Below are 25,969 nucleotides of genomic sequence, written 5' to 3'. Positions count from 1 at the left end.
ATCTATACGTTGATGATGAACTCAGAAATGCATAGAAAGTTTTTGAATGAATCTGGATTTGCAAGTTTTTTTTTAACTCAGATCTTATTTTCTTTCGTGGGTGCTCACTCTGGTTTTTCGTGGGTTTCATAGCAAGATTAACAAAGATTTGAGTTTGTTTTCTGGTGTTGTCAACGACTGGTGCATGAATTTGTTAAAACTCCAAAGCATCAAGGGAAGTTGCGGCAAAAGCTGCGACTGGAAAATGCAGAAAATGTTTTCGATGTTTGCAAGAGAAAATTGAGAGGATTTGGGTTCCCGTAGTTGTACATGCCTGCGGCCTTTTGTTGTGTTGTTTTCATTTTCTTTCTCTTGTTTGTTCATTTGTTCTTGTAGCTGTTTTCCTTGCGTTTCTGTGGAGTCTTGTTGATTGCTCAAGAGCTTGTTTGAGAGATTTTGGTTTGGTTTACCATGAAGCGAGATTTTAGTTGCTGTTTTCCTTTTCATGACGCAAAGCATGTGCGTGTTTGGGAACTTAGTGATAAAAACCATCAGTTTCACTTGTGTTGTTTCGGGTTTGCTTTCTTGGAAATCTGGGTCGAAGTTTAGTACGTGTTCAGATCATTTTTGATGCATTTTGAGTCCGAAAGCTTGTTGGATCTTTCCTCTCCCCTTTGTTTCAAGTCCTCGTATTTTATGCTTGAATGAGTTGGGACTTGCTTGAATCATTTTGTCTGAATATTGTTTGGCTAAATGAAGACAAGTTGCAGAAATAACTTTGGCTGGGAAGTGGAATTGCAGAAATATAAGCTTCTTCGTAAGCTTTTCATGGGAGTTTCCAAAACCGCATTTTACCCCTCAAGTTTTCTATTATGCTACTTTGGCCCAACCAATTGAATAACTTAATCAATTGTGCCCCTTTAACATGTTATTTTCCTTTGGTATGCTCTAATGTGTTTATTGTACAGAATATGCTTGAGTTCTAGGATGAATTTGAAGGTTTTAAGAATTTTTTCTAGATTTGTAGTTTTGATTTGATTTTTTTTGTGGAATTTTGGAAATTTTGTTGTTTAATCGTAACAAATTGGTTTTCATTTATTTTTGTGAATTTTATCATTTGATTGGTAGGTTTCACCTTAAGCCCTTAATTTTAATTTATTTCCTTTTGGACCCTTAATATTTGTAACAATAATAAATTGATCCCTCGAACTTCTTTAATTCTTTCAAATGGGTCCTTGTTTGTTTCAATTTGATGAATATGGGTTGTTTAGTTTATTTGAATGCTTTGATTGATTCGATTTCATGTTTATCTCCATTTCTTGTGATTATTTGTTAATTAAAGTGATGCCTTGATCTTTTCTTTGTTTTTGGAGGGTGAATAACTAATTTCATTTCATTAGGGCACCAATTCAATGGAGGTACACTCTACCCCTTATTTTGATTTTTACTTGACCCTATTTGACCCTATGTGACTTTATGTGCTTAATTGCATGCTTTTTGAATGTTTTCATATTATTTATTTATTTTTTTTGTTTTAATTCTTGTATATTTATTTTAGTTCAATTTTGATTATTTGAAAGGCATTTAAAGGCCAAGTTGTAATAGTTAGGGAGTTCAAGATCTGTATTTAGATAGAATATGTTATAGTTAGGGATTTATTTATTTATTTTATTCCTTTCCCCTCTTAGATTGTAGTTGGAGCCCCAAGTGTAATAGTTAGAGCTTTATTTGCTTTATTTGCCTTGTGTGTTTTTGCATTCTTATGTGTTAGGTGTTACTCGCTTTCTTAGGGCGTTGCATCTAGATATAATGATTATGTGTTATGTGTTTATGTGACATTATGCATTTACACGCTTTTATTATGTTTTACATGATTAGTTAGTTATAATTAATGTGTGAGTCACCACACTAGTCCAACGCTAGTTGTGGCCCCCCTTTCCCGTCACTACGCTAGTCCAACGCTAGTTGTGGCTCGTTTTCCGATTTTTCACTAGTCCAACACTAGTGAAAATTCATAGATATGGGCTAGTCCAATACTAGACCCTTAGGGACCTTCCACGCGTTAGATCATGTTGTATGACTACACTACACTCTCACACATAGTTTCTACTTTTTAGGGTCTTTTATCATTTTTTGCATGACATTTCCCTTGTATACACATCTCTTATCCCATATTTTCCCTATATATATCCCTTATCCCATATTTCCCTTTATATAACCCCATGTGTGAGACATGACATTAGACTTGCACTTCATATAAGAAAATTAGGGATAGTTTAGTGCATTTGCTTGATTAGATTAGGAAATACCCCTCGTATGGGATATGGACGAGTTTGGCTTTCTAACCTTAGCACGCTCGTATTCTCTCTATAAAAGGGAAAATTGAAGTCACGAATCATAGTCCCCCGCACCTGTTATGATGAATTCCTTTAGGCCATGTATATTTGTATATTATTATTATTTTCTTTTCTTTTCTTAGAGTCTCATATTTTTGTATATTCATGACCTCTTCGAAGAGTCACTCTTGGTCATCACAATTAATGTGATTTGCACCAATTAAACTTTGAAGAGATATTCCGACCCCCCCGATACCCTCCTAGGTTTAGGTTTTGCATTCATATAGTGACATCCAAATGTGATAAATTCTTAGGTTAAAATAAGAAAATCTTTGACTAAATCACACAACTAGCTTTGGTTAGGTTGAAAGGGTGCCTTGGATTTTATCCTTGCCTTCCTTTTCTTCAAATGTGACTCCCGAACACTTTTCTCTGATTTGGAGTCGTTTAAAAAGGGCTTTCTTTACTTTTCATTTAAAATTCATTTTAGGTGACTTGGTACACCTTAACTCGATACCAAGTGGCGACTCTGATTTTTATTCAAAGCCCTTTTTAAACTATAATTTGGGCCAAAATCGTCGCACTTTTAAACCCCATTATTAGGTCCATTTTCTTTATTTATTCTTTACAAATTATTCAACTCACACATTTTCACTTAAAATTAAATCAAAAAAAATTCATTTTTTCCTAAACTCGTTATTTTATTTTATTTTGAAAAATGGGGCGCGACAATGCTCCCCACACTTGAATTTTTCTTTTCAAGAGAAATGCTTAGTCCTTAGCCATTTAAACCTTTTGACGTGAATTTCAATATCTATCAAATGAAGGAATCCGATTACTCAATTATTATCATTTAAAGACGATAGACTCATACCTATCGCTACTTTTTGACGTTAAAATCATCACTTATGGTGAAAATCTCTAGTTATTAGGCAGCATAACCAGCGGAGTATAGCTAAATATTATTCACAAATAAGCACAAAATTAAAACTAAAGTCCATACAAGCCCATTTCATTTTCTAAACATGGAGAACTAAGATTAATAGTCGAACCAATTCACACGAAAAATGCCAGAAAAATGTTTACAATACCTAGAGAAGTTAACTAAAAGTGCAAAAGCTGTAACACCTCAAATATTCACCAGAGATATACCCTTAGATCTTACTACATCATACTTAATATATTAGTATATAAAACCTTAACAATAAAAAATTTTGAGAATCTAACCATCGTTTATCAAGAATAACCACAAAAATGTACAAGAAGTGGCAAAAATTGGATAAAATTCGAACAAAAGTCGAAAAAAAAATTTCAACAAAAATGCTTACACTTGCACTTTTTCAATATACTATCCCCTACACCTAAATCTTACATTATCCCAAATGTAAGAAATAAAGAATAAAATAATAGAAAGGGGAACAATGAAACTTCCCTAAATATGAAGGAGAGCATTATATTGCTAAGGGTCAGGAACAAAAGGTAGGGTGAACCCAATAGAATGAAAATAGCCACCAAATTCTTTAGTAATTTTAGACACGGAAATGCCTAAAATATAAGGAGTCTTCTGGTAAAAAATTTTCAACTCGCCAATTTCAGCGTGACTCATAGACGTGAGCACGCCTTGTCGATCAGTAGTCTTCTGAAATTTGTGAACACGTCTTTAGAATTGATCAATTAGTTAGGCGCGGGTACGACATGTGTAATAGTAGTCTTCTATCCACTAAAATAACAAAATCAAAATCAAACGCATAAAATACCATAATCTAAAATAAAAGTAATCAAAATGAACTAATGAATTGGATTACTTCCCAATAAGCACTTTTCTTTAATATTTTTGACTAGACATTACCATTCTGTTCAAGAAGGATAAAATCTTGTAACTCATTTTGGTATTTTATCCTTTATGTAATTCTGATAACCTTCGTAAGTAGAGTGATTCTTAAGCAGAGTGATTCTTAAGCACACGAGTCACTTTCTTCTATTGACTAGTGGATGGTGCCAAATATGTAAGCAATGATTTTAATTCTTCACTCACTCATCCATCATGAGCAATTTTCAATTCAAGATATTTGGCCATCGCAACTCCTAATTTATTCCTGCCGTGAGACTCAAAAACTTCTGGTATAAAAAAAATCAATCTCACTAACAAAAATTACATAGTAAGAGTCAAGAAAATATTGGTTAGGCAATGGAGGAGGTGTCACCATATTTGAGAATTGTTTATTGGATTCGTTCATTAGATAGATTTGAGGTTGTGGTCCCATTTTTTTAAAACTTCCTTTTCAACTGCATCTTTAGATTCTTCTTCTGAAGACTTTTGCAGTTCCTCGTCACTTGTCAGAGTAATTGCACTCTCATTTTTCGTAAGGTCGATAATGATCTGTGAGGGTAATTCTTCACAAATTTGAGAAGTCAATTGCGTCACTTTAGATGCCAACAGATGCATTTGATCCACCAGATTTCTAATCATTTTTGTCTCCTATTAAACTCGATATATATTAATAGCTAGTGATTCAATCATTTCTTCAAGAGATATACCTAATGTGGATGATAGTTGTTACTGTTGATAATGATATTGAAAACCTATTGGCTCAATTGCATAATTAAAGTTGGAGTTATCCCACCATTCTTGATCATACACGTTTGAATAAGGGTTATCCCACGTTTGAGACAGGGTTAGGAAACCTTCAAAAGTATTGATGGGGGCACTCAAGTTATCTTGAAATGTGGGGCACATGTCGGTTGAATGACCGAAAACATAACAAATTTCACAAGTCGCAACAACCAATTTTTCTACAAGAGACGTCAGTGTATTTGAAAGTTGATCATTAAAAGAAACACGAACCTCATTAACCCTCCTAGGAATAAAATCCAATCTATCACCAAAATATTGAATATTAGCAGCCATAAACTAGTTAAAAAAGAGAAAAAAAATAAAATAAGATGAATTGAAAAAGAAACAAATTAATCAAGCACCAGTCCCCAACAATGGAGTTAAAAATTGATAGGTGTTGAACCTATGCAATAATAAAAACCTACTCGAGAAAAATATGAATTTTGTAAATAGTGGTGAGTAAGGTCGAATCTACAGGGATTGGGAAAAATTCGTTTCCTCTAGAGCATAAAGTAAGAGGAATTTTTATGTAAATGAGAATAATTAAATAACTCGAATAAAACGAAACCAAATAACAATTTTTTAATATTTAATTTCTTATAAGTAAACTTTAGCCAAGAAATAATTTGGGAAATGCTTCACTCAATTGATCACTGATGGAATGATAATTCCATTTATTAACTGATAAACAAGTTATCTGCCAAACAAGCAATGACAGTTAATTTCTCCTTACTGTATTGGTGATTAAAGTACAATCGTTAACCACTGCCCTAATCAAGAAATAACCCTGGGTATGACCTTAGAGTTCAATTTTTCAATTGCCTTAAGAATTAGAGAAGTTCTGTTCTAACCGAATAACATGCTATGATGGTTATTTTAAATTATCCTATATAGTCCCCTGACACAAATCCAATCATGCTAGTTACCACTATTTTAAAATAATTAAACAATTATGAATTTAACTGGTCTAATTAATTTTAGGTTATTAGATTATTAAACACCGAGCCCTTGATATTCAAATAATATAATAACTATAAGAAATTAAATCAGAAAACATACGAATACTAGTAAATAAAAGAAATAAATATAATCAATTCAAATTCACAATTTTAGATGAACCAAATCCTCTGCTTTTTCTTGACTAGAATAAAGTGTTTAGCTCATCTCCATGGAAAAAGCCACGCGCAAAATAGTTGAACCAATTGTCATGGTCATTCTCCAACAAGTACGATAAAATATTGAATAAGAAGAAAAGAAGAGAGAAAAAAAAGTCAATTCTTGTTCCTCCCAAGGAGAAAAGTTCCCTCTTGATGTTCCGAGAAAGAAAAGATAAAAAAAACAAAAATATGCCTCCTTGTTCCGTTTCCTACTACTACCAAACTACTACCACTTCTCAATGAAATCAAATTGACAAGAAGTCAATATCTCTTATCCGATAAAAAAGAAAAGTACTAATAGATAAATAGAGTAATATCCTAGTAGAAGTAGAACACTCTCCATCCGGTGGAACATCTGATTATTGCAACTAATTTGAAATTTGGGGATCACGTGCCAAATCATGAACTTCCGGACGTGACGCGCCCGCGCTGAATAGCATAAAGGTTTAGTGAAAATCACGTCTTTAATCTCCTTTGAGTTTATTTCCACAATAACTTCATTCTTTAAAACTATTTCCAAACTAATGCACTTTCAAAATATATTCCCTTATTAACCTACTTGTTGCCATGTGGACTTTGAGTATGGAAAGTATTCACATTTCCATCTTATATTAACAGGTACAATCCATATCAATGGATTTTTAATAACTTTTCAATTGTTCAAATTTTGCTACTTATGTACAATCTTAAAGATAAATAAAAATATTTCTCTATCTATTATTGAGTTAATTAGTGTTTCTCACATTAAATTGGCTCATATAGCGTGTTAATTTTGATACTATTACTGACTTAGTTATATTTTCTCTCTCCTATTTTTTTTGGAATGTATTCTTTTTTGATAAGTCAAAAAATGCAAGAGAATTTCTTTTCGAATTTTCTTTCCCCTTATAGTGGAATTTTTATAGTTCATGTAAACTATGTTTATTATGTATCTTGAAATGTTTACTCGGACTTCAAACAATTTGAGTTTTTGCAAACTTCTTAAAATTTTCAAAGTTAGGAGACTACCATATATAAAATTGCAAGTAACAAGAAAAAAAGAAAGGAACTTGTGATATAATAATCAAGAATAAAGCTAGGGAGAAATAATGGCAGCAAAAAAAAAAAAGGTTCTTCGGCAAAATCATTGCAATTTGGAGGGTGATCAACAATTTTAAAACACTAATTATGGATGCACTTTCCTTTTTTAATTTGTTTACAGAATGTCCTTAAGGCACTAAATAAAGAAAAACTGTGTAATATCTAAACAAAAGATTTACAAGTAATTTTTTTCCGTTGATGGAGAGTCTACATGGCAATAACTAGATTAATAAGGGAATAAAAACTGAAAGAGCATTACTTTGGAATTATTTTTTGAAAAGTAGATTATTTTAACCAAAAACTCAATCTCCTTTGCTCCGAATCCTTACAACCAACACCAATTATCAAATATTAATAGAATCTACCAATTAACACAACATTTGATAAAAATCAAGGGGAAAACAATCATAAATTTAACAACAAAAATGCAACATATCAATATCATCCCATAAAATTAAGATTTTAATGTTAAAAATATTTTTAACAAAAGCAGAAATTTGGTACTTTTAGAGTAGTTTTTGTGATTTTAAAAAATAAAAATTTAATTTAATTATTTTATTCTATATTATGAACTAAATAAAGAGATAAATATATTTAAAATTTTCAAATTATATATTATCCAATACAATAAGTACTTATTGAACTATGTCTCTAAACAATATATTTAAAAGCACTTAATAAGCACTTTTATTAAAAACTCTAATAATAAAGTATTTTTTAATAAACTACCGCAACGTTAAACGGGTCCAAGTTATGTTTGACTTGATGATTGATCAACCGCAAGACTAATTGATCAGCCGCGGGTTTCATTTTGGACATATGAAGAATCATAAGCCGCCAGCCTAGTGAAGCCGAAGAGAGAGAAAAAAGAGTTGAGGTTGAAAAGAGTTAGAGAGGTGAAGGCTTTGCAACTTCAAGATCTTGATCGCATGATGATTTGAAACACGTTTGAGATGAAATTTTAGTTATGTGAACCTTTCATTAAACTCTATACATCTACCTGTTCTGATTTTGGATTTCCTCTTTGATTGATAACGCCTTTCCAAACCCATTTCTTAGAAAGTTGTAATATTTGAAGGATAAATTTGTAGTAGATCCATTTGATCAACTTGATTGATGTGGTTAATGTTTTTGCCATCCGGAGCATATGTGTATGCCCATTGTTATGATAGTAGATATCTTTATTGGACTAGATCCCGTAGTTTTTTTCCAATTTGGATTTTTTACATTAGAAATCTTGATATCCTGTGACTTTTACATTTCTACATTTTATTATTGCATTATTATTACTGTTGATATCATTACTTGGTGATTTGGTTTGTTCCTGTTTTAATTGGTTTATAGAAAAAAGTAATTTGTCCTATGTTAATTTTGATATTCTATGTCTGATATTCTCTAATATTGTATGCCTGCAATGTTACTCATTTCCCAACAGAATTTTGGACTTTGGGGGTAAGACTGTAAAAATGCTGTATGTTTTTATTTATTTATTTTTTGGTTGAACTGTAGTAGGTAGAAACCGAGTTTTAAAAGCATATACCCCAAAGTCTCTATATACACGCTTACTTTTAAATTATTCACCCAAGGATTAATGCGCTATTTCTACACACTTACGGGTAGGTATGCATGTGCCCAAAATATACAAATATTTCCACCTATAACAATGACATATGACGTATATTCTCTATCTTTCAAAATTTCAACGCCCTACAAATTAATTCCAACTTTTTTTTTTTTACATTGTAACTTGAGGGCTGGAAAATAATGTGAGGTTGCAATAATTGAGATTTGATACGAGCTACTAATGGCTTTCAACTAAATGCAGCTGAGACCTTCCACTTTCAATTCTACGTGTTAATTCACTGAGTATTATATGAAAATTAGAGTTGGAAAAACGTTAAATCCTTTTAGTTAATTATATGATAGCTACTTGTTCTTAACCAATTCTGTTCATTCAATCCAACCGCCCTGTAAAGTTTGCATTTTTTTTTTAGACCCTCTCACTCTTCTTCACGCCATTTCTTCCTCTAACTATCAGGTAGAAGATTCAAATTTCAAACCGAACAGTGAATAGAACTCTAAAAACTCTCCTCTGACCATCGGCAAAGTTTGCTGGAAAAGAATTAAATAGTTCATTGTGATTTCAACAAATAACCAACTGATCACAATTGGCTTAGTGCTCGGTATGCGTTCTTACCCTATGAGTAATCTTGTGTTAATCCTTACTTTTATTAATTAAAGAGAATAAAAAGAAATTTTGTTACTTTTTTCCATTTGATCCGTAAGATTTGTGTATAAAAAGTTTCTCATATATTTTGAAATAATTTTCCATGAAAGGAAGAAAGAATTAATCTACTTGTAAATGTTGAAAGCAAGAAAGAAAGATATACCCCTTTCATTTCACTTTATTTTTCATGGTCAAATTTGTACACAATATCGTAAAAACGATACTTGATTAGCTACAAAATAATTTTTCCATGATTGCCCGTTAAGTTAGTGTTTGCTTCTAGAGTTTTGAAATCTTAAATGCATTATTGGAATATACTATATGATTTTGTAACAGGTTTGGAATATACTATATGATTTTGTAAAGGTTTTCAAATATTCTTCTCTGGAAATTGTATGAAAGCTAAAATAAAATAAGTACGTTAAGCATGACAAGCTATTTGGGATAGACACACAGGCCAATGGTGGATACATTTCTCGTCTTTGAGAATTATACTCCCGTGAAATTTCTTCTTTTCATGAGCACCTCTAAATAGTTTTAACTTTATTAGCCTTAACAAATGTCAGGGCAACTAGAACAACTTTGACAAATCACCGAAGGGACTAAATTCAAAAACTACTACCCTCACCAAAATGGTTGTTTATCTTTTTTGTTTAAAGGAAACCATCAAGGAATGGTGGGGTTTAGGCATAAATCCCGACCTATCTATTAAAAGTTTTTTTAAAGAGTACACGATAGAGAATCTATACCTCTTAATTTAGAATAACTAAAAATTTGACAAATTTTTAAATGAAATTAACACACTCCACATTTATCGTACTTGAAATTTTGTCGTGTTTGTATTGTTTTGCCAGTTTTTGAATACTCATTTCGTTTCTTGGCCTCCTTTGAAATTATTGGGATGAACTAATCGTCATTAATATCTTTATCTGTGCCACTATCTTCTTCATTATTATCATCATTGAAATAGTTGTTAATCTATTGTCAATTTTTCAAAATAATTGTTAATCTATTGGAGCTTTCTATGCTGCCATGACATACCATCCACCAATACCTTTTACTGCACAAAAAACAAGAAAAGAACTTTTATGGTAAGTATTTGCAACACCAAATAATTAATCAGGATGCACATGATTCAGTAATGGAGTACAAAATAGTCCATCTCTAGCTATATGGAATGACTATTGTTTTGACCTTATGATCCTTATCCTCCTAGCAAGTCTAGATATTCATCATCTTTGTCGAGCTTTAATTGATGGGCATATGCCTCCAACAAGAACATTATGACTCAATAACTGCCCACAAGGAAAGTTATTGTAATCTGCTACAAAAAAGGTAAGCAATAATAAATAGCTGGAACTATTTCCTTTGATGTTCATTTTGAAGCTTTATATATATCTAGCGTTAGAGATTTTTACAAGTAAAACAACGCCATCTGAAAGAAAAGAGAAAAAAAAATGGAGTTATCTTGGAGCCATAGATCATCATATTTTCCATTGCTTTTATTTTTCCTAGCATTTCTGGGCTATTATTCTTCATGTGGGGAAGCAACTCAAGATCTAATTGAACGTGTTTGCTCTAAATCAAAAGACCCTTCATTTTGTACCAAAGCCTTAGAGTCAGACCCTCGTTCTCGCACTGCAAATCTTGCCGGCCTCTGCCAAATTTCGATTGATTTATCAACAACCAATGCCAAATCAACCCAAGCCCTGGTTACTTCCCTTGGAAAAAAGGCAACTGATAAGATATCAAAAGAGATATACAATACTTGCTTGGAAAACTATACAAACAGCATTTCCGTTCTTGGTGATTGTACCAAGCGATTGCAAGCTGGTGATTATGCAGGCGTGAATATCAAAGCATCAGCAGCTCAAACTGAAGTTGATACTTGTGATGAATGTTTCAAGGAACGTAAACTCCCTGAACCACCAACACTTACAAATGCTTGTCAGAAAGAGCAAAAACTTTGTAATATTATTTTGGTTACAGCAAATATGTTGCAAGGAAATTAATATGTGAAAAAAAGACACATATTTCTTAATTAAATTGCCATCTCTCTCTCTCTCTCTCTCTCTCTCGGAGTTCATGTTTGTCTCTACCATATGTAAGATTGGCAACGAGTTGATACGGATTTCACATTTAGAGAACTGTCTTCTCTTTTTTTCATCCATAGCTTGCTCAATGGTATTAATTTGGGAGGTAAATTCATACCCTGCTCTATTTTCTTTGGGTGCTATTAATGCCGCAGCCCATTTTTCAAGTTCCACAGCCATTTTTACACAAAATATCAAAATTGCCCTTTTCAAATCCAAGTGCAATTTGGACTTAGGAGGGATAGTTTTGTCATTTCATCATCATAAACTTGCTGTGAAAATAAAATATGAGCTGTGATATTATCATTTGCCAATATCAAAAGAATCATGGAACATAGTCAACAATTTGACTGATTGAACATATAACCCAAAAAAAAAAACAAAGAAAACGACAAATGATAATTCCACAGCCCATATTACTTCGGCCATATCAGTTTTCCCCTTCCCCTAATTCAGACTTCACTTGCTGCCCACACCCTCTAGACCCGCCCCTATCTTCCTGCTGGAACGTGTTTTTTTTTTCTTTTTTATTATAAAAAGGAAGCAATAACATTAAAATTTAAACGTGAAGAAAACATTTTAGAAACGAGAGTGGAAAATTGAGCAATCCAGAACTCAATTGGAAATCGCTACTTTATATAATTTTTCCAATTCCTGTCCCTTCACATTTTTCTATTTGGGAGTAGACGAAGTTATGCAGTTCAAAGTTGTACTTTCTTCAGCTTCATGCTAAAAAAATATTCAATTCAGTTGGACACTACTCAAACTGTGAAAACAAGTACATAATCACGTCTTTATAAAACGGAATTTGGACTATATGAACTGTGAAAGAACGATTAATGACATTAATTGAGTGATAATAGATGAACCACAATGTACTGATCTTGCACAAATTTTACGTAGGTGGTGGCAGGTGTTCTTTAGTAGTGTTATATCAAAATTTCATATTTTCCTTTGCTTTGGCGTTTTTGTTGGACAATTTGGAGAATTGATAATTCAAGTTTGAAAAATTACACCTCTGGTAAAAAAAAAATACATTTTTGCACGGGACCTAATAGCAAATTAACTACTTTTCTATGTCGTAATTGTGCTTATACATATAGGAGCAACCGTTAGATGGGTGTTTCTTGTGGGTCTCCCTTAGATTGCTTTTGGGCCGGTTTGCTGATGCTTTCTGCGTGTCTCTCATTATTTGTGTGTGTGTGTTTCATTCCGTTTTGGAAAAATATATATATATAGGAGCAACCGTTCCTGGTAGTTATGTGCATTTTGCACAGCGCGTAACTTTATTTGCACATGGTGTAACTTACTTTCAACAACGTTTAATTTTAAAACAAAATTTTATGGGTCCCACACGTTGTTAAAATCGAGATACAAGATGAAATTTGGACCGTACAATTTTTTTTAGCCAAATCTTGGCCGTGAAGTGCTCAGGGACTGTCCTTCTGATGACCGTCTCTGCCCCATTTCCATACATATATTTCTGGATTCAGTCTCTCATGTAGTCAAATCCCAATGTCAAGTCTTTATATATAGCACTTGAAAATGGCTGAAATTTTACTTCCCATTCAGACATTGTGGCTTTTGTGCATGTGAGATATATAGAGTCCATGTTGAATCTTCTTCAACATAATGTATTGAATAAAAGGGCCACTTCCATCAATCCTTAACAATAGCTATCTACATATGATGACCAAATTTTGCTTACCTATTAATCTGGAAACATGGATTAGTAAGTAATCCTTAGTAGTCAGATTACGATAATAAGGCGACTTCAATATCAATTGAGTTTGTGTTAGTTAAAAATGGTCGTAATTTTGTTGGTTAAACAAGCACACCTTGGCCAAAATGTGATGAACTAGATAAATAAGAAGATGCTAAGCACCCTCTTTAACCTTATTGATAGGGTGCATAATTGCTATTAAATTTATGAATATTTTCTTGTGATTTTGGTTAAATATTGTATTATTGGATGAATTCTACTTTATTTGGCAATTGCTGTTGATTATAGGAAAATGGCAAGAAAAAGAGTAAAAAGGGGGTTAATTGAGGAAATTTCCGGCAGAAGACTCATAGCCAATTTAGCGTGGGCGTGTCTAAATCCTACCATAGACTTCCTAATTCGAGTCCGATTCTGAACGGACGTTTGGCAGAAAATTGTGAGGATAGTAATTAGGAAACAACTTATAGTTTCTTTTTCCAATTAAGAAAAATACTTTATCTTGATAGCTACACTTTAAAGATAAAATAGGGGGACAAAGGACGGCTAGCTTTATTGGTGATTAGTACTTCCGAGGAAAACGATTTGAAGCATCATATCTTTGGTTTTGTAAAGAAAGACAACTTTTGTTCTTTCTTCTTAGCCACATGTCTTTTGGGATGTTTCATAGCTTTGCGTTGGGACTTGGGAATTTTTTACGCAATGAGCAACTAATTTTTTATTCTAGTCAAAAAGTAACAATGGATTTGGTTCAATTACAAGTATGAGATCAAATTGTTTTTATCTGTTTTTTTATTCATTAATATTTGTACGTTTTCTGATTTAATTTCTCATGGTTGTTTTGTTGTTTGAATATCAAGGGCCCGATATTTAATTCAATCTAACAATCTACTATCAATTAAGATAATTAAATCCGAAATTATTTAATTATCTTAAATTAGTGGTAACTAGCATGATTGACTTTATGTTAGAGAAACATATGATCTAATTTAAATAAACCCTGGTACTGTGTTTATTGATTAGAACAGAGATTTTCTAGTTTTTAATACAATCAAGAAATTAAATTCTATGACTTACCTAGGGTTATTTTTTAGTTAAAGAAATAGTTAACGGGTGTACCTTAACTATTGATACGGTAAGAAAAAATTTATTGTCATCGCTTGCGCGGTAATTATAACCTATTTGTTAATGAATAAATGAAATTATTATTACATCGATGAGCAATTATATGAACTACTTTCAAAGTTTTCTCCTTAGCTAGAACTTACGTATTATTGATTTAATTTTAATTCTCTTCTATTTGGTTGTTTTTATTTATGTTGATTATTTATTTTAATTTTAATTTTTTAAAACCCCTAGTTAATTCTCACTTACGAATTTTCCCTAATTTCTGCGGAAATGACTCTACTTACCATTATACTCTATCATATATTTTTGTGGGCAGGAATTTATTATTGTACAGGTTCAACACCTATCATTTTTTGGCACCGTTGCCGGGGATTAGCATTGGTTTATTTGTTTTTTTAGTTTATTTTATTTTCTGATATTTTTGCTCGTTTATGCCTCGTTCTTCTCACATAGGTGAATTAATTTAAGATCCTAAGGTTGAGAAGATAGCGCGTAGATTGACAAAAGAGATCGGGAAACGCAAGGAGGGACAAACACTTACTGCATCCCCAGGGCTTAATTTAGCAGTTGAGTTAGGAGACTCTTCAAGTGACTATTCAAGCGATTCTGAGCAAGAAGCAGACATGATGGCTAACAACAGAACCTTAAGGGAATTGGCCGCTTCTGACTTGAATCACTGGCCACTTTGCATTACTTTTCTTGATATTGCTGAAAATGTAACATTTGAATGAAAATCAGGTTTAATCCACATCTTACCAAACTTTCATGGTCTGCTAGGTTGAGACTCACAAACACCTCCAGGAGTTTCATGTTGTTTGGTTGAGTATGAAACCACCTGGTGTTATAGAGGAGTAGATCAAGATGCAGGTATTCCTTTTTTCATTAAAGGGGGCTGCCAAAGATTGGTTGTATTATTTGCCTGTAAGGAGTATTGCAACCTGAAATGACATGAAGAAAAAATTTCTAGAGAAATATTTTTCTACATCTCAAGTTGCCAGTCTGCAAAAAGAGATCTGTGGTATTAAGTAGCATCCTGGGGAATCCCTTTATGAATATTAGGAGAGATTCAAAAAGTTGTGTACAAATTGCCCCCAACACCAGATTAGTGAGCAGCTTTTAATCTAGACCTCTATGAAGGCCTACTCTATAGAGACAGAAGCATTATTGATGCTACAAGTGGAGGTGCCTTAGTGAACAAAACTCTTCGAGAACCATGGGAATTAATTAAAGGAATGGCAGAAAACTCACAACAGTTTGGCACATGAGAGGATGTCCCAACTCGCTGAATGAACGAGGTGAACATTGCATCACTTCAAGAACAATTATCTAAGCTAACTTCTATGATTCGACAAATGGCAATAGGAAACGTGCAGCAAGTCAAGGCATGCGAAATTTGCAAGAATACTAATCACCCTACTGATGGATTCCAATGCTGCAAGATGATGGTGCTGAATAGATGAACGTGATTGGTAACGTGTCTGTGCCATGTAGACAATATGATCTATACTCCAATACCTATAATTCGGGTTGGAGGGATCATCCAAACCTTAGCTATTGAGGGAACAGACAACTGAATTTTTTCCAAAATAGACAACATTGGTTCCAGCCAAAGTATCTATCAAGAACTCAACCCTCTTTTTCTAATTCAGGAATATCTCTTGAAGACATAGTCAAGATATTAGTTTCTAACACCTTGTAGTTCCAGTAAAAGATGGAGGCGAGCATACAAAATTTGAAAAATTAGATGAGTCAGATGGCATCCGCAATAAACCGCCCGGAGTCTCAAAAGGAAGGAAGACTTTCTTCTCAACCTGAGGTGAATCCAAAAAACGTTAGTGCCATAACCCTCAGAAATGGGAAAGAGATTAAAGGGTCAAAACCTATAGTTCCCAAGGATAAGAGCGAGAATCAAATTAAAAAGGAGTCGGAAGAAGAAGGAATAAGCAAGGCAACTTCTGAAGTAATTTCTAACCCTTTAATTAAAGTTAATACTAACCCATCACATTTTCCTAGTAGGTTGAAGGAGCCAAAAAGGCAAGACAAAGAGAAGGAGATTCTAGAGGTATTCCAAAAAGTAGCAATCAATATCCCTTTGTTAGACGCGATCAAACAAGTGCCAAAATATGCTAAATTCTTGAAGAACTTGTGTGTTAACAAGAAGAAATTAAGAGGGGATGAGGAAATTATGATAGATGAAAATGTTTCAGTGATTTTACAAAGAAAACTACCACCTAAATGCGGGAATCAAAGTATGTTTACTATCCCCTGTAAGATAGGACATTCTAGAATTAAGAATGCCATATTAGATTTAAGGGCTTCTATTAATGTGATGTCCAAATCTATTTATAATTCCCTAAATATAGGGCCTTTGAAAGAAACAGAGATAATAATTCAATTAACAGATCGCACATTTGCTTATTCGGATGGAGTAATTGAGGATGTTTTAGTTCAACTAGATGGATTAGTTTTTCCTGCTGATTTCTATGTGCTTTACATGGATGATGAACACTTTTCAAGTCCATCACCTATTATATTAAGGAGACCATTCTTGAGTACTATCCAAACTAAGATTCATGTTAGTAAGAGTACACTTACGATAGAATTTGGTGGAGAAGTAGTTCATTTTAATATTTTTGATGAAATAAAACATTCTACATTTTGTATTTTCTATTCATACTATTAATCCCTCTGTGTGAGAATTTTCTGAGTTTAATTAGAGGGGTAAGTTGAAAGTTACTACAAACAAACATCATGGATTGAAAGTAACTTATGATGTGAAAATGGGCAAAAAGTTAAAGAAGATGGTTGCACGTAATGGTGATTTAGATCCTAAAGAAATTCCACCCATTGTAAGAAAGTTTGAATTACAATCGGATTGAGAAATAATGCTGTATGTCTAGCCAAAAACATTAAAGAAAGGCGCTTATTGGGAGGCAACCCAATTTTTTTTAGTTTATTTTGATTTTAGGTTTCTTGTGTTTTATACGTTTGATTTTGATTTTATTGTTTTAGTGGACAAAAGACTACTACTAGATAAGGTGTGCCCGTGCCTAACTGGCTAATGAGTTCTAAAGATATGTTTAGAAATTTCAGAAAACTACTGGTTGACAAGACATGTGAAGACCCGAAAAATTATTTATCTTTTATTTATTTCTTTGAATGTATTTTCTTTACTTTAAATTATTACCTTAATTTTCTCGATATTTTTATAAGTGAGTCAAGTTTTTAAATCATTTTCTTGGTATAAGTTAGTACATGTTGAGTTTGAAGTGCATTATGGAAGTGGGACCCGCTAGTGCGGTAAGTGCGATAAATTTGTGACGACTAGATGAAGTTTTGCATAAAGAGATGTTATTTTATAAGGTGCTAAGGGATAATTAGAGGTTAGCTAAATATATTAGCTTTGGAAGACAAAGAAATGAGCATAAACCTTAAGGCGCCATTTGTCGCGAAACCGTTGGGAGTTGGACTTTGACCAAGACCTTCTTAACTTTACTAAACCAAATTTTGACCAAAATTTCCTTTCATTTCTTCCTAGCTTGGCCGAAAATTAGAGAGACAAAACAAGGAAAGGAACTTCATCTTCAACCTCAATTTCTAGCTTGAATCTTGAGTTTCAACCGATAATCTTGCAAACTACTCCATAAAAGTTGATCACTAAGGAAGCTTAAGGGTTTTGGTAGAGTGATTTGGGAAGAGAAAGGTCTTGGCAGCCTCTTTGCATAGGGTTTAAGGTATTTATGGCAAGAAACTTTCCTCTACTTCAAATATATGCAAACTAGTGGTTTAGGGTTGCAATTTTGGTAGTTTTATGAGAAATTTCATGGTTTGAAGTGGTGATATGGAAATTTTCAGTTTTATAGTGAAATTTCTGCCTATATATGATGCTTAAGGGTTGGCCATGGTTTGATAGCTTTGCTATGTGAAAAATCTAGTTTTTATATGCTAGTTGACTTGCCTAAGAAAAATTTCCGCTTAGGGTTTCCAAATTCAGCTTGCTTGTGGTTGGTTTTTGAGTATAAATTGGCTATAATTGTAGGGTTTTGTGGCCTTAATTATGTGTATTTGATAGCTTATGATTTGTGGTTGCGATTGCGTCTGAATTGAGATGAAATTTGGTGTTGAGTTTGGATGGAAATGTAAAGAAAACAAGGGGAGGTGCTGCTGAAAATTTGTCCGCAGGGAACCTTGAGCAGTCTTGGGAAATCTGTTATATCTTGGTGTAAAAAAGTCAGAATTGAGTTCTATTTATTGCATTTGAAACTAGATTTGGGGTACTTTCAACCATGAAAATGTCATAATTTTTCTCAATTCCTATGAATATCTGTGATTTTTGAAATTTGTCTGAATTTCCATACCTGTTCTGTCTTTCTAATGGATGAAGCAGCAACTTGAGGCTGGAATTTGACCAATTTGTGGACAGAATTTTACAAGTGTGTCTTCTGGAAAATTGTAACCCTTTGAGTCTATTTTCTGACGGTATAAAATTTATAAATTTTGAACTTAAGAAGCTTGAGATATGATTTTTCAAATAGTATCGCGCCAAACTGGAAAAATTCGGTTTTCCTAGAACTGTTCTTACTTTCATTTCCAACTTTAGAATTGGAGTTGGTAAACTATATTGAGTTGGGTTTATGAGTAGAATTGAGGTTTAAATGAAAGGAAATGAAGTTTTGAAAACCTTAATTTCTTCATGTATTTTGGTTTTGCAGTGCTAGTCTTTTAATATAGTATGTGACTACAGGACTCGAGAGAGTTCAAGAGAACGAACCAGGGTTAAAGTGAAGGGTTGCAATTGATTGATGAGTGCTCCAACTATATGTTTTGTGCTCATTGTTGTTAGAAATTGCTAAGTACTTAATTTATCGTCTCATCGGCAAGTGTGTACTTAATCGCACTTGACCTAGCTCGACTAAATTTGTGATATTCTGTTAAAACATGTGTTGGCCATTTGTTATAACTGAATTGCGGCCAGAATCCGGCCACTTTATGGCCGGATTTCCAGCCGGATTCGAGGCAGTAGATAAGCAAATTGTTTTCTGCCTTCCCTGTCAATCCGGCCTTCAATCCGACCAAATATTGGCCGGATTTGCTGAGGAAATTTTTTATTTCTGCAGTTTTCCTCCAGTTTTCTTGTTTGATTAGGTTTTCGTATCCCTCTAGTTTTCAACTGTTTGGATTTGAAATACTTGAAATGCTTGAAACATGATATGCTGAGCTTAATTGTGACTTGAGCCTGTTTAGGCGAGTGTGCTCTTATGTACACTCAATTGACCTGATTGACTAAACACTTGATTTCTCATTCATGCATGAACAAGCAATTTGATTTACATGTGACCTGTAAAATGACTTGAAGTTCTTGGAATGCTTGAGAATATGACTTATTGGGTATTACTTGTGACTTGATTATGGCTAGGCAAGTGTGTCCTTATTTGCGCTCGACCTCCATGAACTTGAGTTAATTGATCCTGCATGTTGACCCGCATATTTATGTGCATGGTTGTAGACCGGCTGCATTCCTCTTGCAACGGTTGAACTGTAGACCGGCTATATTTCTCTTGTGGCGATTGAATAGTAGACCGACTACATCCTTCTTGTAGCAGTTGAACTGTAGACCGGCTGCATTTCTCTTGTGGCGATTGAATAGTAGACCGGCTACATCCTTGTAGCGGTTGAACTGTAGACCAGCTACATTTCTCTTGTAGTGGTTGAACTGGGCCTTGGACCTTTTCCAAGACGTCGGCTAAGTGGAATCTAGGGTTACTCATGTGTATGCATGAATATAAGTCGGTAACAGTTGAACTGAGCCCTCGTTGGACCTCTTGCTTTAGACTAGCCTTAGAGCGATCGGGTAAGTTGGGAAATCTTGGGTAAAGAACTAAGTTCCTAACCTGTTTACTTTTGACTAGAATTCATCACTTGAACACTGATATTACTGAATACGGAGTGTTAAGTGACAACTAACGTCTCCAATCATTTACTGCGTAAGCGTTGGATAACAGCCAATGACTCCATTCTTGAATATCTGAATATTTGGGGCTATAAGCCAGATCCTGAGTTACTGTATATCTGAGACTATAAGTCCAACCCAAGGCTAGTTGGTCGAATCGAGCCGGCAAGGGTTTGGTCGAGGAGATCGATGAATCTTGGGTACTTCTTTGACGTTCGGGACCAATAAGGAGTATGTTTGGTGGACGGAAATTGGTGTAAAGTGATGATCTACGGACATTATAATTTCGTGGTTGACAGAGAGTCAACGGACCTTGATCAAAACGCAGTAGAACTTGCTCCTGAGAGCAACCTATATCCTATACCATGAATGTGTTCTTTACTGTACACTTTTGCATGATCTATTTGGCTATTTGCTTAACTATATACTGGATTATGATCTATTTGGCTATTTGCTTAACTATATACTGGATTATGATCTATTTGAGTTTGACTTGTTTCTTGATATTTGGGTATGGTATCTTGTCTCTTATTTTACTTGCTTGGTTACTTGGAACCTCACTGGGATTCTAGCTCATTCCATAAAATTTGTTTTCCTTATAGGAGTAAGAACGTGAGAATGGGAGTGGAGAAGAGATAGACTTTGTCTAGATTTTGTTAGCTGCTCGTGTGAGTACTTCATAGATGTGTAGCTGATTTGTTTGGTTTGATTTTTGCAAGTTCGACTCTTTGGCCGTATTATAGATTGTGTGGACATTGGAGGTCCATGAGTGTATATATTGAAGGTTGTAAGTAATATCGTTTTTATTATTGAAGTTTTATTTGTAAATTTTCATGATACGTGACTGAATCCTGACGAGAGTTGGACAGACGGTCCGTCAAACCCTTGGGTACGCCCTTGGGGGAGGTGGGGCTGTCACAAGACATATCCACATCTATGAATCGTGTTGAATTTGACGAATTAAAAATTTTTTACCAGAAAACTCCTTATGTTTTAGGCATAGCCTCATCTAAAATGATTGAAAATTTTGGTAGCTACTTTCATCATATTAGATTCACCCCACTTTTTGCTCCTGATCCTTAGCCATATTGTGCTCTCTTTCATTTTTAGGGAAGTTTTGTTGTCCCTTTAACTAATTTTTTGTTCTTTATTTCTTACATTAGGGGCAATATAAGATTTAGGTGTGTGGGGTGGTATATTAGTGAAGTAAGAGTGTTAGCCATTATGGCATTTTTGTTGAAGTTTTTATTCGAAATTTTCAAAATTTATCCAAATTTTGCCATTTCTTGTGCATTTTTATAGTTATCCCTAATAAGCGATGGCTAGATTCTCAAAACTTACTGTTGTTAAGATTTTATATAATAATGTGATAAGTATGACATGGCAAAGTCTAAGGATGTTGATAAGTGCATATTTTACGTGTTTTAAATGTATTTTATTAGTTAGTTTTGATGTGTTTTATTTAGTTTTATAGCCAATTAACTTGGATTTTAGTGAAAATATACATTTTGTGGTTTAAGTGGTAAAATTGCATTTCTATGGATTTTAATGGTAAAAACTCCATACTTTTATAGGTTTAATGATTCAATCATCAAATGGCATGAATTGAGAAAATAATTGGATGATTGATGATGGTATGAAGTGATAAAAAGAAGACAAGAAGTGCAAAATAATCAAAGGAAGAAATGCAAAGTTTTCCAGCTTTGATATATTATGGTATTTTGGCTATATCTTGAGCTGCAAGCATCAGATTAAGGTGATTCTTATATTTTGAAGCTAAGAGATAGATCTATATTTGATAATAAGATATCAAAGTCCAGTTCAGTCATTTTCCTTGTCAAAAAGTCAAAATACAGCATGTGCATGGTCGAAAGCTGAAACAGAACTCCGACTAGTCGAGGATATTTTGGTCATTTCTCTGTCCACAGAGCTCCAAATTGGATGATTCTTGAAGCATTGGAAAGCTAACTCAAAGGACTATAACTTTCACCATCATTGAGATAATATCAGTTGAAGTGGAGCTAGATTCGCAGAGGTGCAAATGCAAGATGGCAATATGCGACCTTAAGTCGCGTATTCATGAGGTTGCGTATTATGGCCTACTTTCTGCAACTTGCTTTGCCACTTGTTCTGTTTTCACACTGTTTTTCAGCTCTACTTCCGAATAGAATTTTGGCAGCATATGCTGAAGATTCTAAAAGGAAGAGAAAATGAACTTTATGTCTTGTCTAAAAATCATTAGAAAGGGGGAGAAGAGGACATTAGAAGGAATTCTCATCAGATTTTAGCATTAGAGCTAAGTTTTAGTCTTGTTTTGTTCTTTGTAGTTAGAACATTGTGAGAATAATTGGAGACTTCATTGTACAACTCATTTTTGTTGAAGAAATAGAAGATCATTGGGAGCTTCTTCACTTTTTGGCTAAACTTTCTTTATCTATCTTTTACTTATGATTCAATATGTGTTCATGCAATGAAACTATGTTCTTTCTTGTCATTTATCATATGAGTAGCTAAATTTCTAGATCTTGGGAGTAGATGAAACTTATGACTATTTGATATGAATTGAATATGATTTACACTTGTTACACTTTGTATTAACTTGTCTATTATGCATGCTTATCACTTGTTGTTACTTGATCACCAATAGCAAGTTATTAGTTGTTATTATTCAATGAAAGTTGGTAATAATGATGGAACAACATAAATACAGCTTGAGTAGTATACTCATGAGAATAGAGTTACACTTAAGTGGATTAACCTTGCATTTCATGAAGGAAACAAGAGTAGATCTAGTTATTCACCATGAGAATAGGGAAAACTAGTCTAGTTTAGGCCATTTCATCATGAGAATGAGATTTGAAATATTGGAAATGAATCTCTAGTTGAACAAAAGTTGTAAAAAGAGGTAAATCTATTTACTTGTATCTTTGATGCCATAAGTGGAATCTACATCTCTTAACTCAAGTATTTAGTGAGTTTTCTCCATTGTTACCTTGCAAGTAATCTAGTTAAGACTAGTTAGGGAGTAGTAATTACAATTTCTCCTGCTTTAATTGATTATTAGTCTAAATAATAGAGTTAGTAAGGTCTTAGTACTTGTAAAGTTGCTCCCTGTGGGATTGACCCGACTTATACCCTAAATTACTAGTTGACCTGTATCCTTGCAACAAAACGGGCATAATTTGGAATAAACTTGCATTCATATCTAAAAACTCGTCAAGTTTTTGGAGCCATTGCCGGGGAGCGGCAATATTAGGGTCTAACAAGTTTTATTAATTTAGACATTTTCTATTTTAGTTCGTTAAACTTGGTTATAGTTAAGTTGGAATTTTTATTAGTTTTTATGAAATAATTATTACATAATTTTTTTTATTTTTGTATGTAGTGTATGCACCGGGTTTTACGGGTAGTCGCCCCTTTTGATCTGAAAATTGAAAGGACACTACATAGGTAAAGAAGGCTTACACTACAACAAGAAGAAGGAGAGATGCAACAATAAATAGAGGGAATCGCTATAGAGCTACCTTTGAAGATGAAATGGTAGAAAATGAAACAAATTGGCGAGCTCTAACAAGTAATTAATTCAAATTGGCAGATTTTCTTCTACCGAGAACCCAAGAATCTCAAACAAGTATAGCACGGCCGACGGTAAATACTAACAATTTTGAAATTAAACCATCATTAATTCAAATAATTCAATAATCTCAATTTGGAGGTACTGCCGTAGAGGATCCAAATGCACACTTAGCCACATTTTTGGAGACATGTGATACTATTAAAATGAATGGAGTTAGTGAGAATGCTATAAGGCTAAGGTTGTTCCCGTTTTCTTTAAGAGATAAAGTTAAAATTTGGTTACACTCTCAAGCTTCTAACACTTTCACTTCTTGGGATGATTTTTTAGGGCATTCTTGAATAAATATTTTTCCCCAGGTAAAACGGCTAAAATTAGAATGGACATTACTAGTTTTAGTCAATTAGATGGTGAATCATTATATGAAGCATGGGAAAGGTTAAGATATTTGTTTCGGAAATGTCCACACCATGGAGTTCCCGATTGCCTAATTGTACAAACCTTCTATAGTGGTTTATCCTTTTCTATTAAAATGACTATTGATGCAGCTGCAGCTGGAGATTTGATGGCAAAATCACCCCAAGAAACTCAAGATTTGATGGAGGAAATGGCGGCAAACAATTATCAATGAGCTAATGAAAGAGGTAATCCAAGGCGCCAAACAGGTATGATCGAAATGGATACCATCAATATACTTAGTACCCAAATGGGTAATATGATGAAAGTGTTAAGTAGACAAGCCGGATGTGGTTCAAATTCATCTAATGTTCATGTAGCTTGTTGTTCCATATGCGGAGGTGATTATAATACTAATGAATGTGTTGATCTTGAACAGGCTCAATTTGTTAATAATTACAATAGGAATGTTCAAAATAACCCATACTCGAATACATACAATCCGGAGTGGAGAAATTATCCAAAATTTGGGTGAAAAGACCAAGGCAATCCTCAAAAGCCGGCTAATCTACTGGGATTCCAACCAAAACAATCACAAGTGGATACTAAACCGGGTTGGGGAATAACGGTGGAGATGTTAGCCATGGGCACTTCAGAAAGGTTCGAGAGACTAGAGAGGTGGTTGGACCAATTGATCAGGATGTATAGAAACGTAAAGGTCCAAATTGATCAAATCGCCAATTCTATTAACAATCGAAGTCAAGGAGAATTGCCTAGTAAAATGGAGGTGAATCCGAGGGAACATGTCAAAACCATTACTCTTCATAGTGTTAAACGACTAGAGGATCCTCTGGTGGTAGAAAATGTGAGGAACAATGAGAGCGAGAAACAATGAGATGAGCGAGTAGAGCAAGAGGTAAGTGTGGGGGAATGTAGTAGAGAAAAATCAAAAGAAGACCAACCTTCATCCTCCACTACCATTCTGATACCTCCGGCAATTTCATTTCCTCAACGACTCAAGCCAAATAAGCTCGACAAAGAATTTGAAAAGTTTGTCAAAATTTTCAAGCAATTGCATATTAATATTTCTTTCGCTGATACTATTTTGCAAATTCCTTCATATGTGAAATTACTCAAGGAGATCATGACACGAAAGAGGAAATTGGAGGATCGTGTGACAATAGCATTAACAGAGAGGTGTAGTGCCATCATACAAAACAAGCTGCCGCCGAAATTGAAGGATACGGGGAGTTTTTCTATACCCTACACCATCGGTAACATTGAATTTTCTAAAGCATTATGTGACCTTGGTACTAGTGTATCATTAATTCCTTCGACGGTGGCTAGACAATTAGATTTGCATGAGTTAAAATGCACTAATATTACTTTGCAGTTAGCCGATTGGTCTATTAGATATCCATTAGAAGTTTTGAAAAATGTATTGATTAAACTTCGAAAATTCATCATTCCTATAGATTTTGTGGTATTAGATATGGAGGAAGATATGTCTATGTCAATTATTCTTGGTAGACCATTTTTAGCAACTGCGGGTACTATTATTGATGTCAAAAATGGCAAATTCAAATTTCAGATAGGTGAAGAATAGGTAATATTTAACTTGAATGAAATAAAAAATATCTTTCTTTTACCGACCATACAAGTTCCATTGGCACTATTGAAATGTTAACCCAAGAGTTGAATCGAGTCAATCTTGA

The 25,969-nt window shown here is 33.8% G+C and overlaps 1 protein-coding gene and 1 non-coding gene across 2 annotated transcripts; one reads left to right on the top strand and one right to left on the bottom strand.

Annotated features, from left to right (window-relative positions):
* Positions 1 to 10,850: 10,850 nt before the first annotated feature.
* LOC113751538 (pectinesterase inhibitor-like) lies at positions 10,851 to 11,405 on the top strand. The gene has a single exon (XM_027295579.1). The coding sequence runs from the start codon at positions 10,851 to 10,853 to the stop codon at positions 11,403 to 11,405; it is 555 nt and encodes a 184-aa protein (XP_027151380.1).
* A 12,823-nt stretch (positions 11,406 to 24,228) lies between these two features.
* On the bottom strand, positions 24,229 to 24,335 carry LOC113754652. Its single transcript, XR_003465330.1, has one exon. It is a non-coding gene; the product is annotated as a small nucleolar RNA R71 (small nucleolar RNA).
* Between the last annotated feature and the right edge of the window lie 1,634 nt (positions 24,336 to 25,969).

This window comes from Coffea eugenioides, chromosome 11 (assembly GCF_003713205.1).
Source record: "Coffea eugenioides isolate CCC68of chromosome 11, Ceug_1.0, whole genome shotgun sequence".
Lineage (NCBI taxonomy): Eukaryota > Viridiplantae > Streptophyta > Magnoliopsida > Gentianales > Rubiaceae > Coffea > Coffea eugenioides.
Note: the sequence above shows the minus strand (reverse complement) of the source record. Positions and strands in the feature narration are given on the sequence as shown.

Coding starts and splice junctions, on each gene's coding strand:
- LOC113751538 (XM_027295579.1), top strand. CDS start 10,851: ATGGAGTTATCTTGGAGCCATAGATCATCATATTTTCCATTGCTTTTA.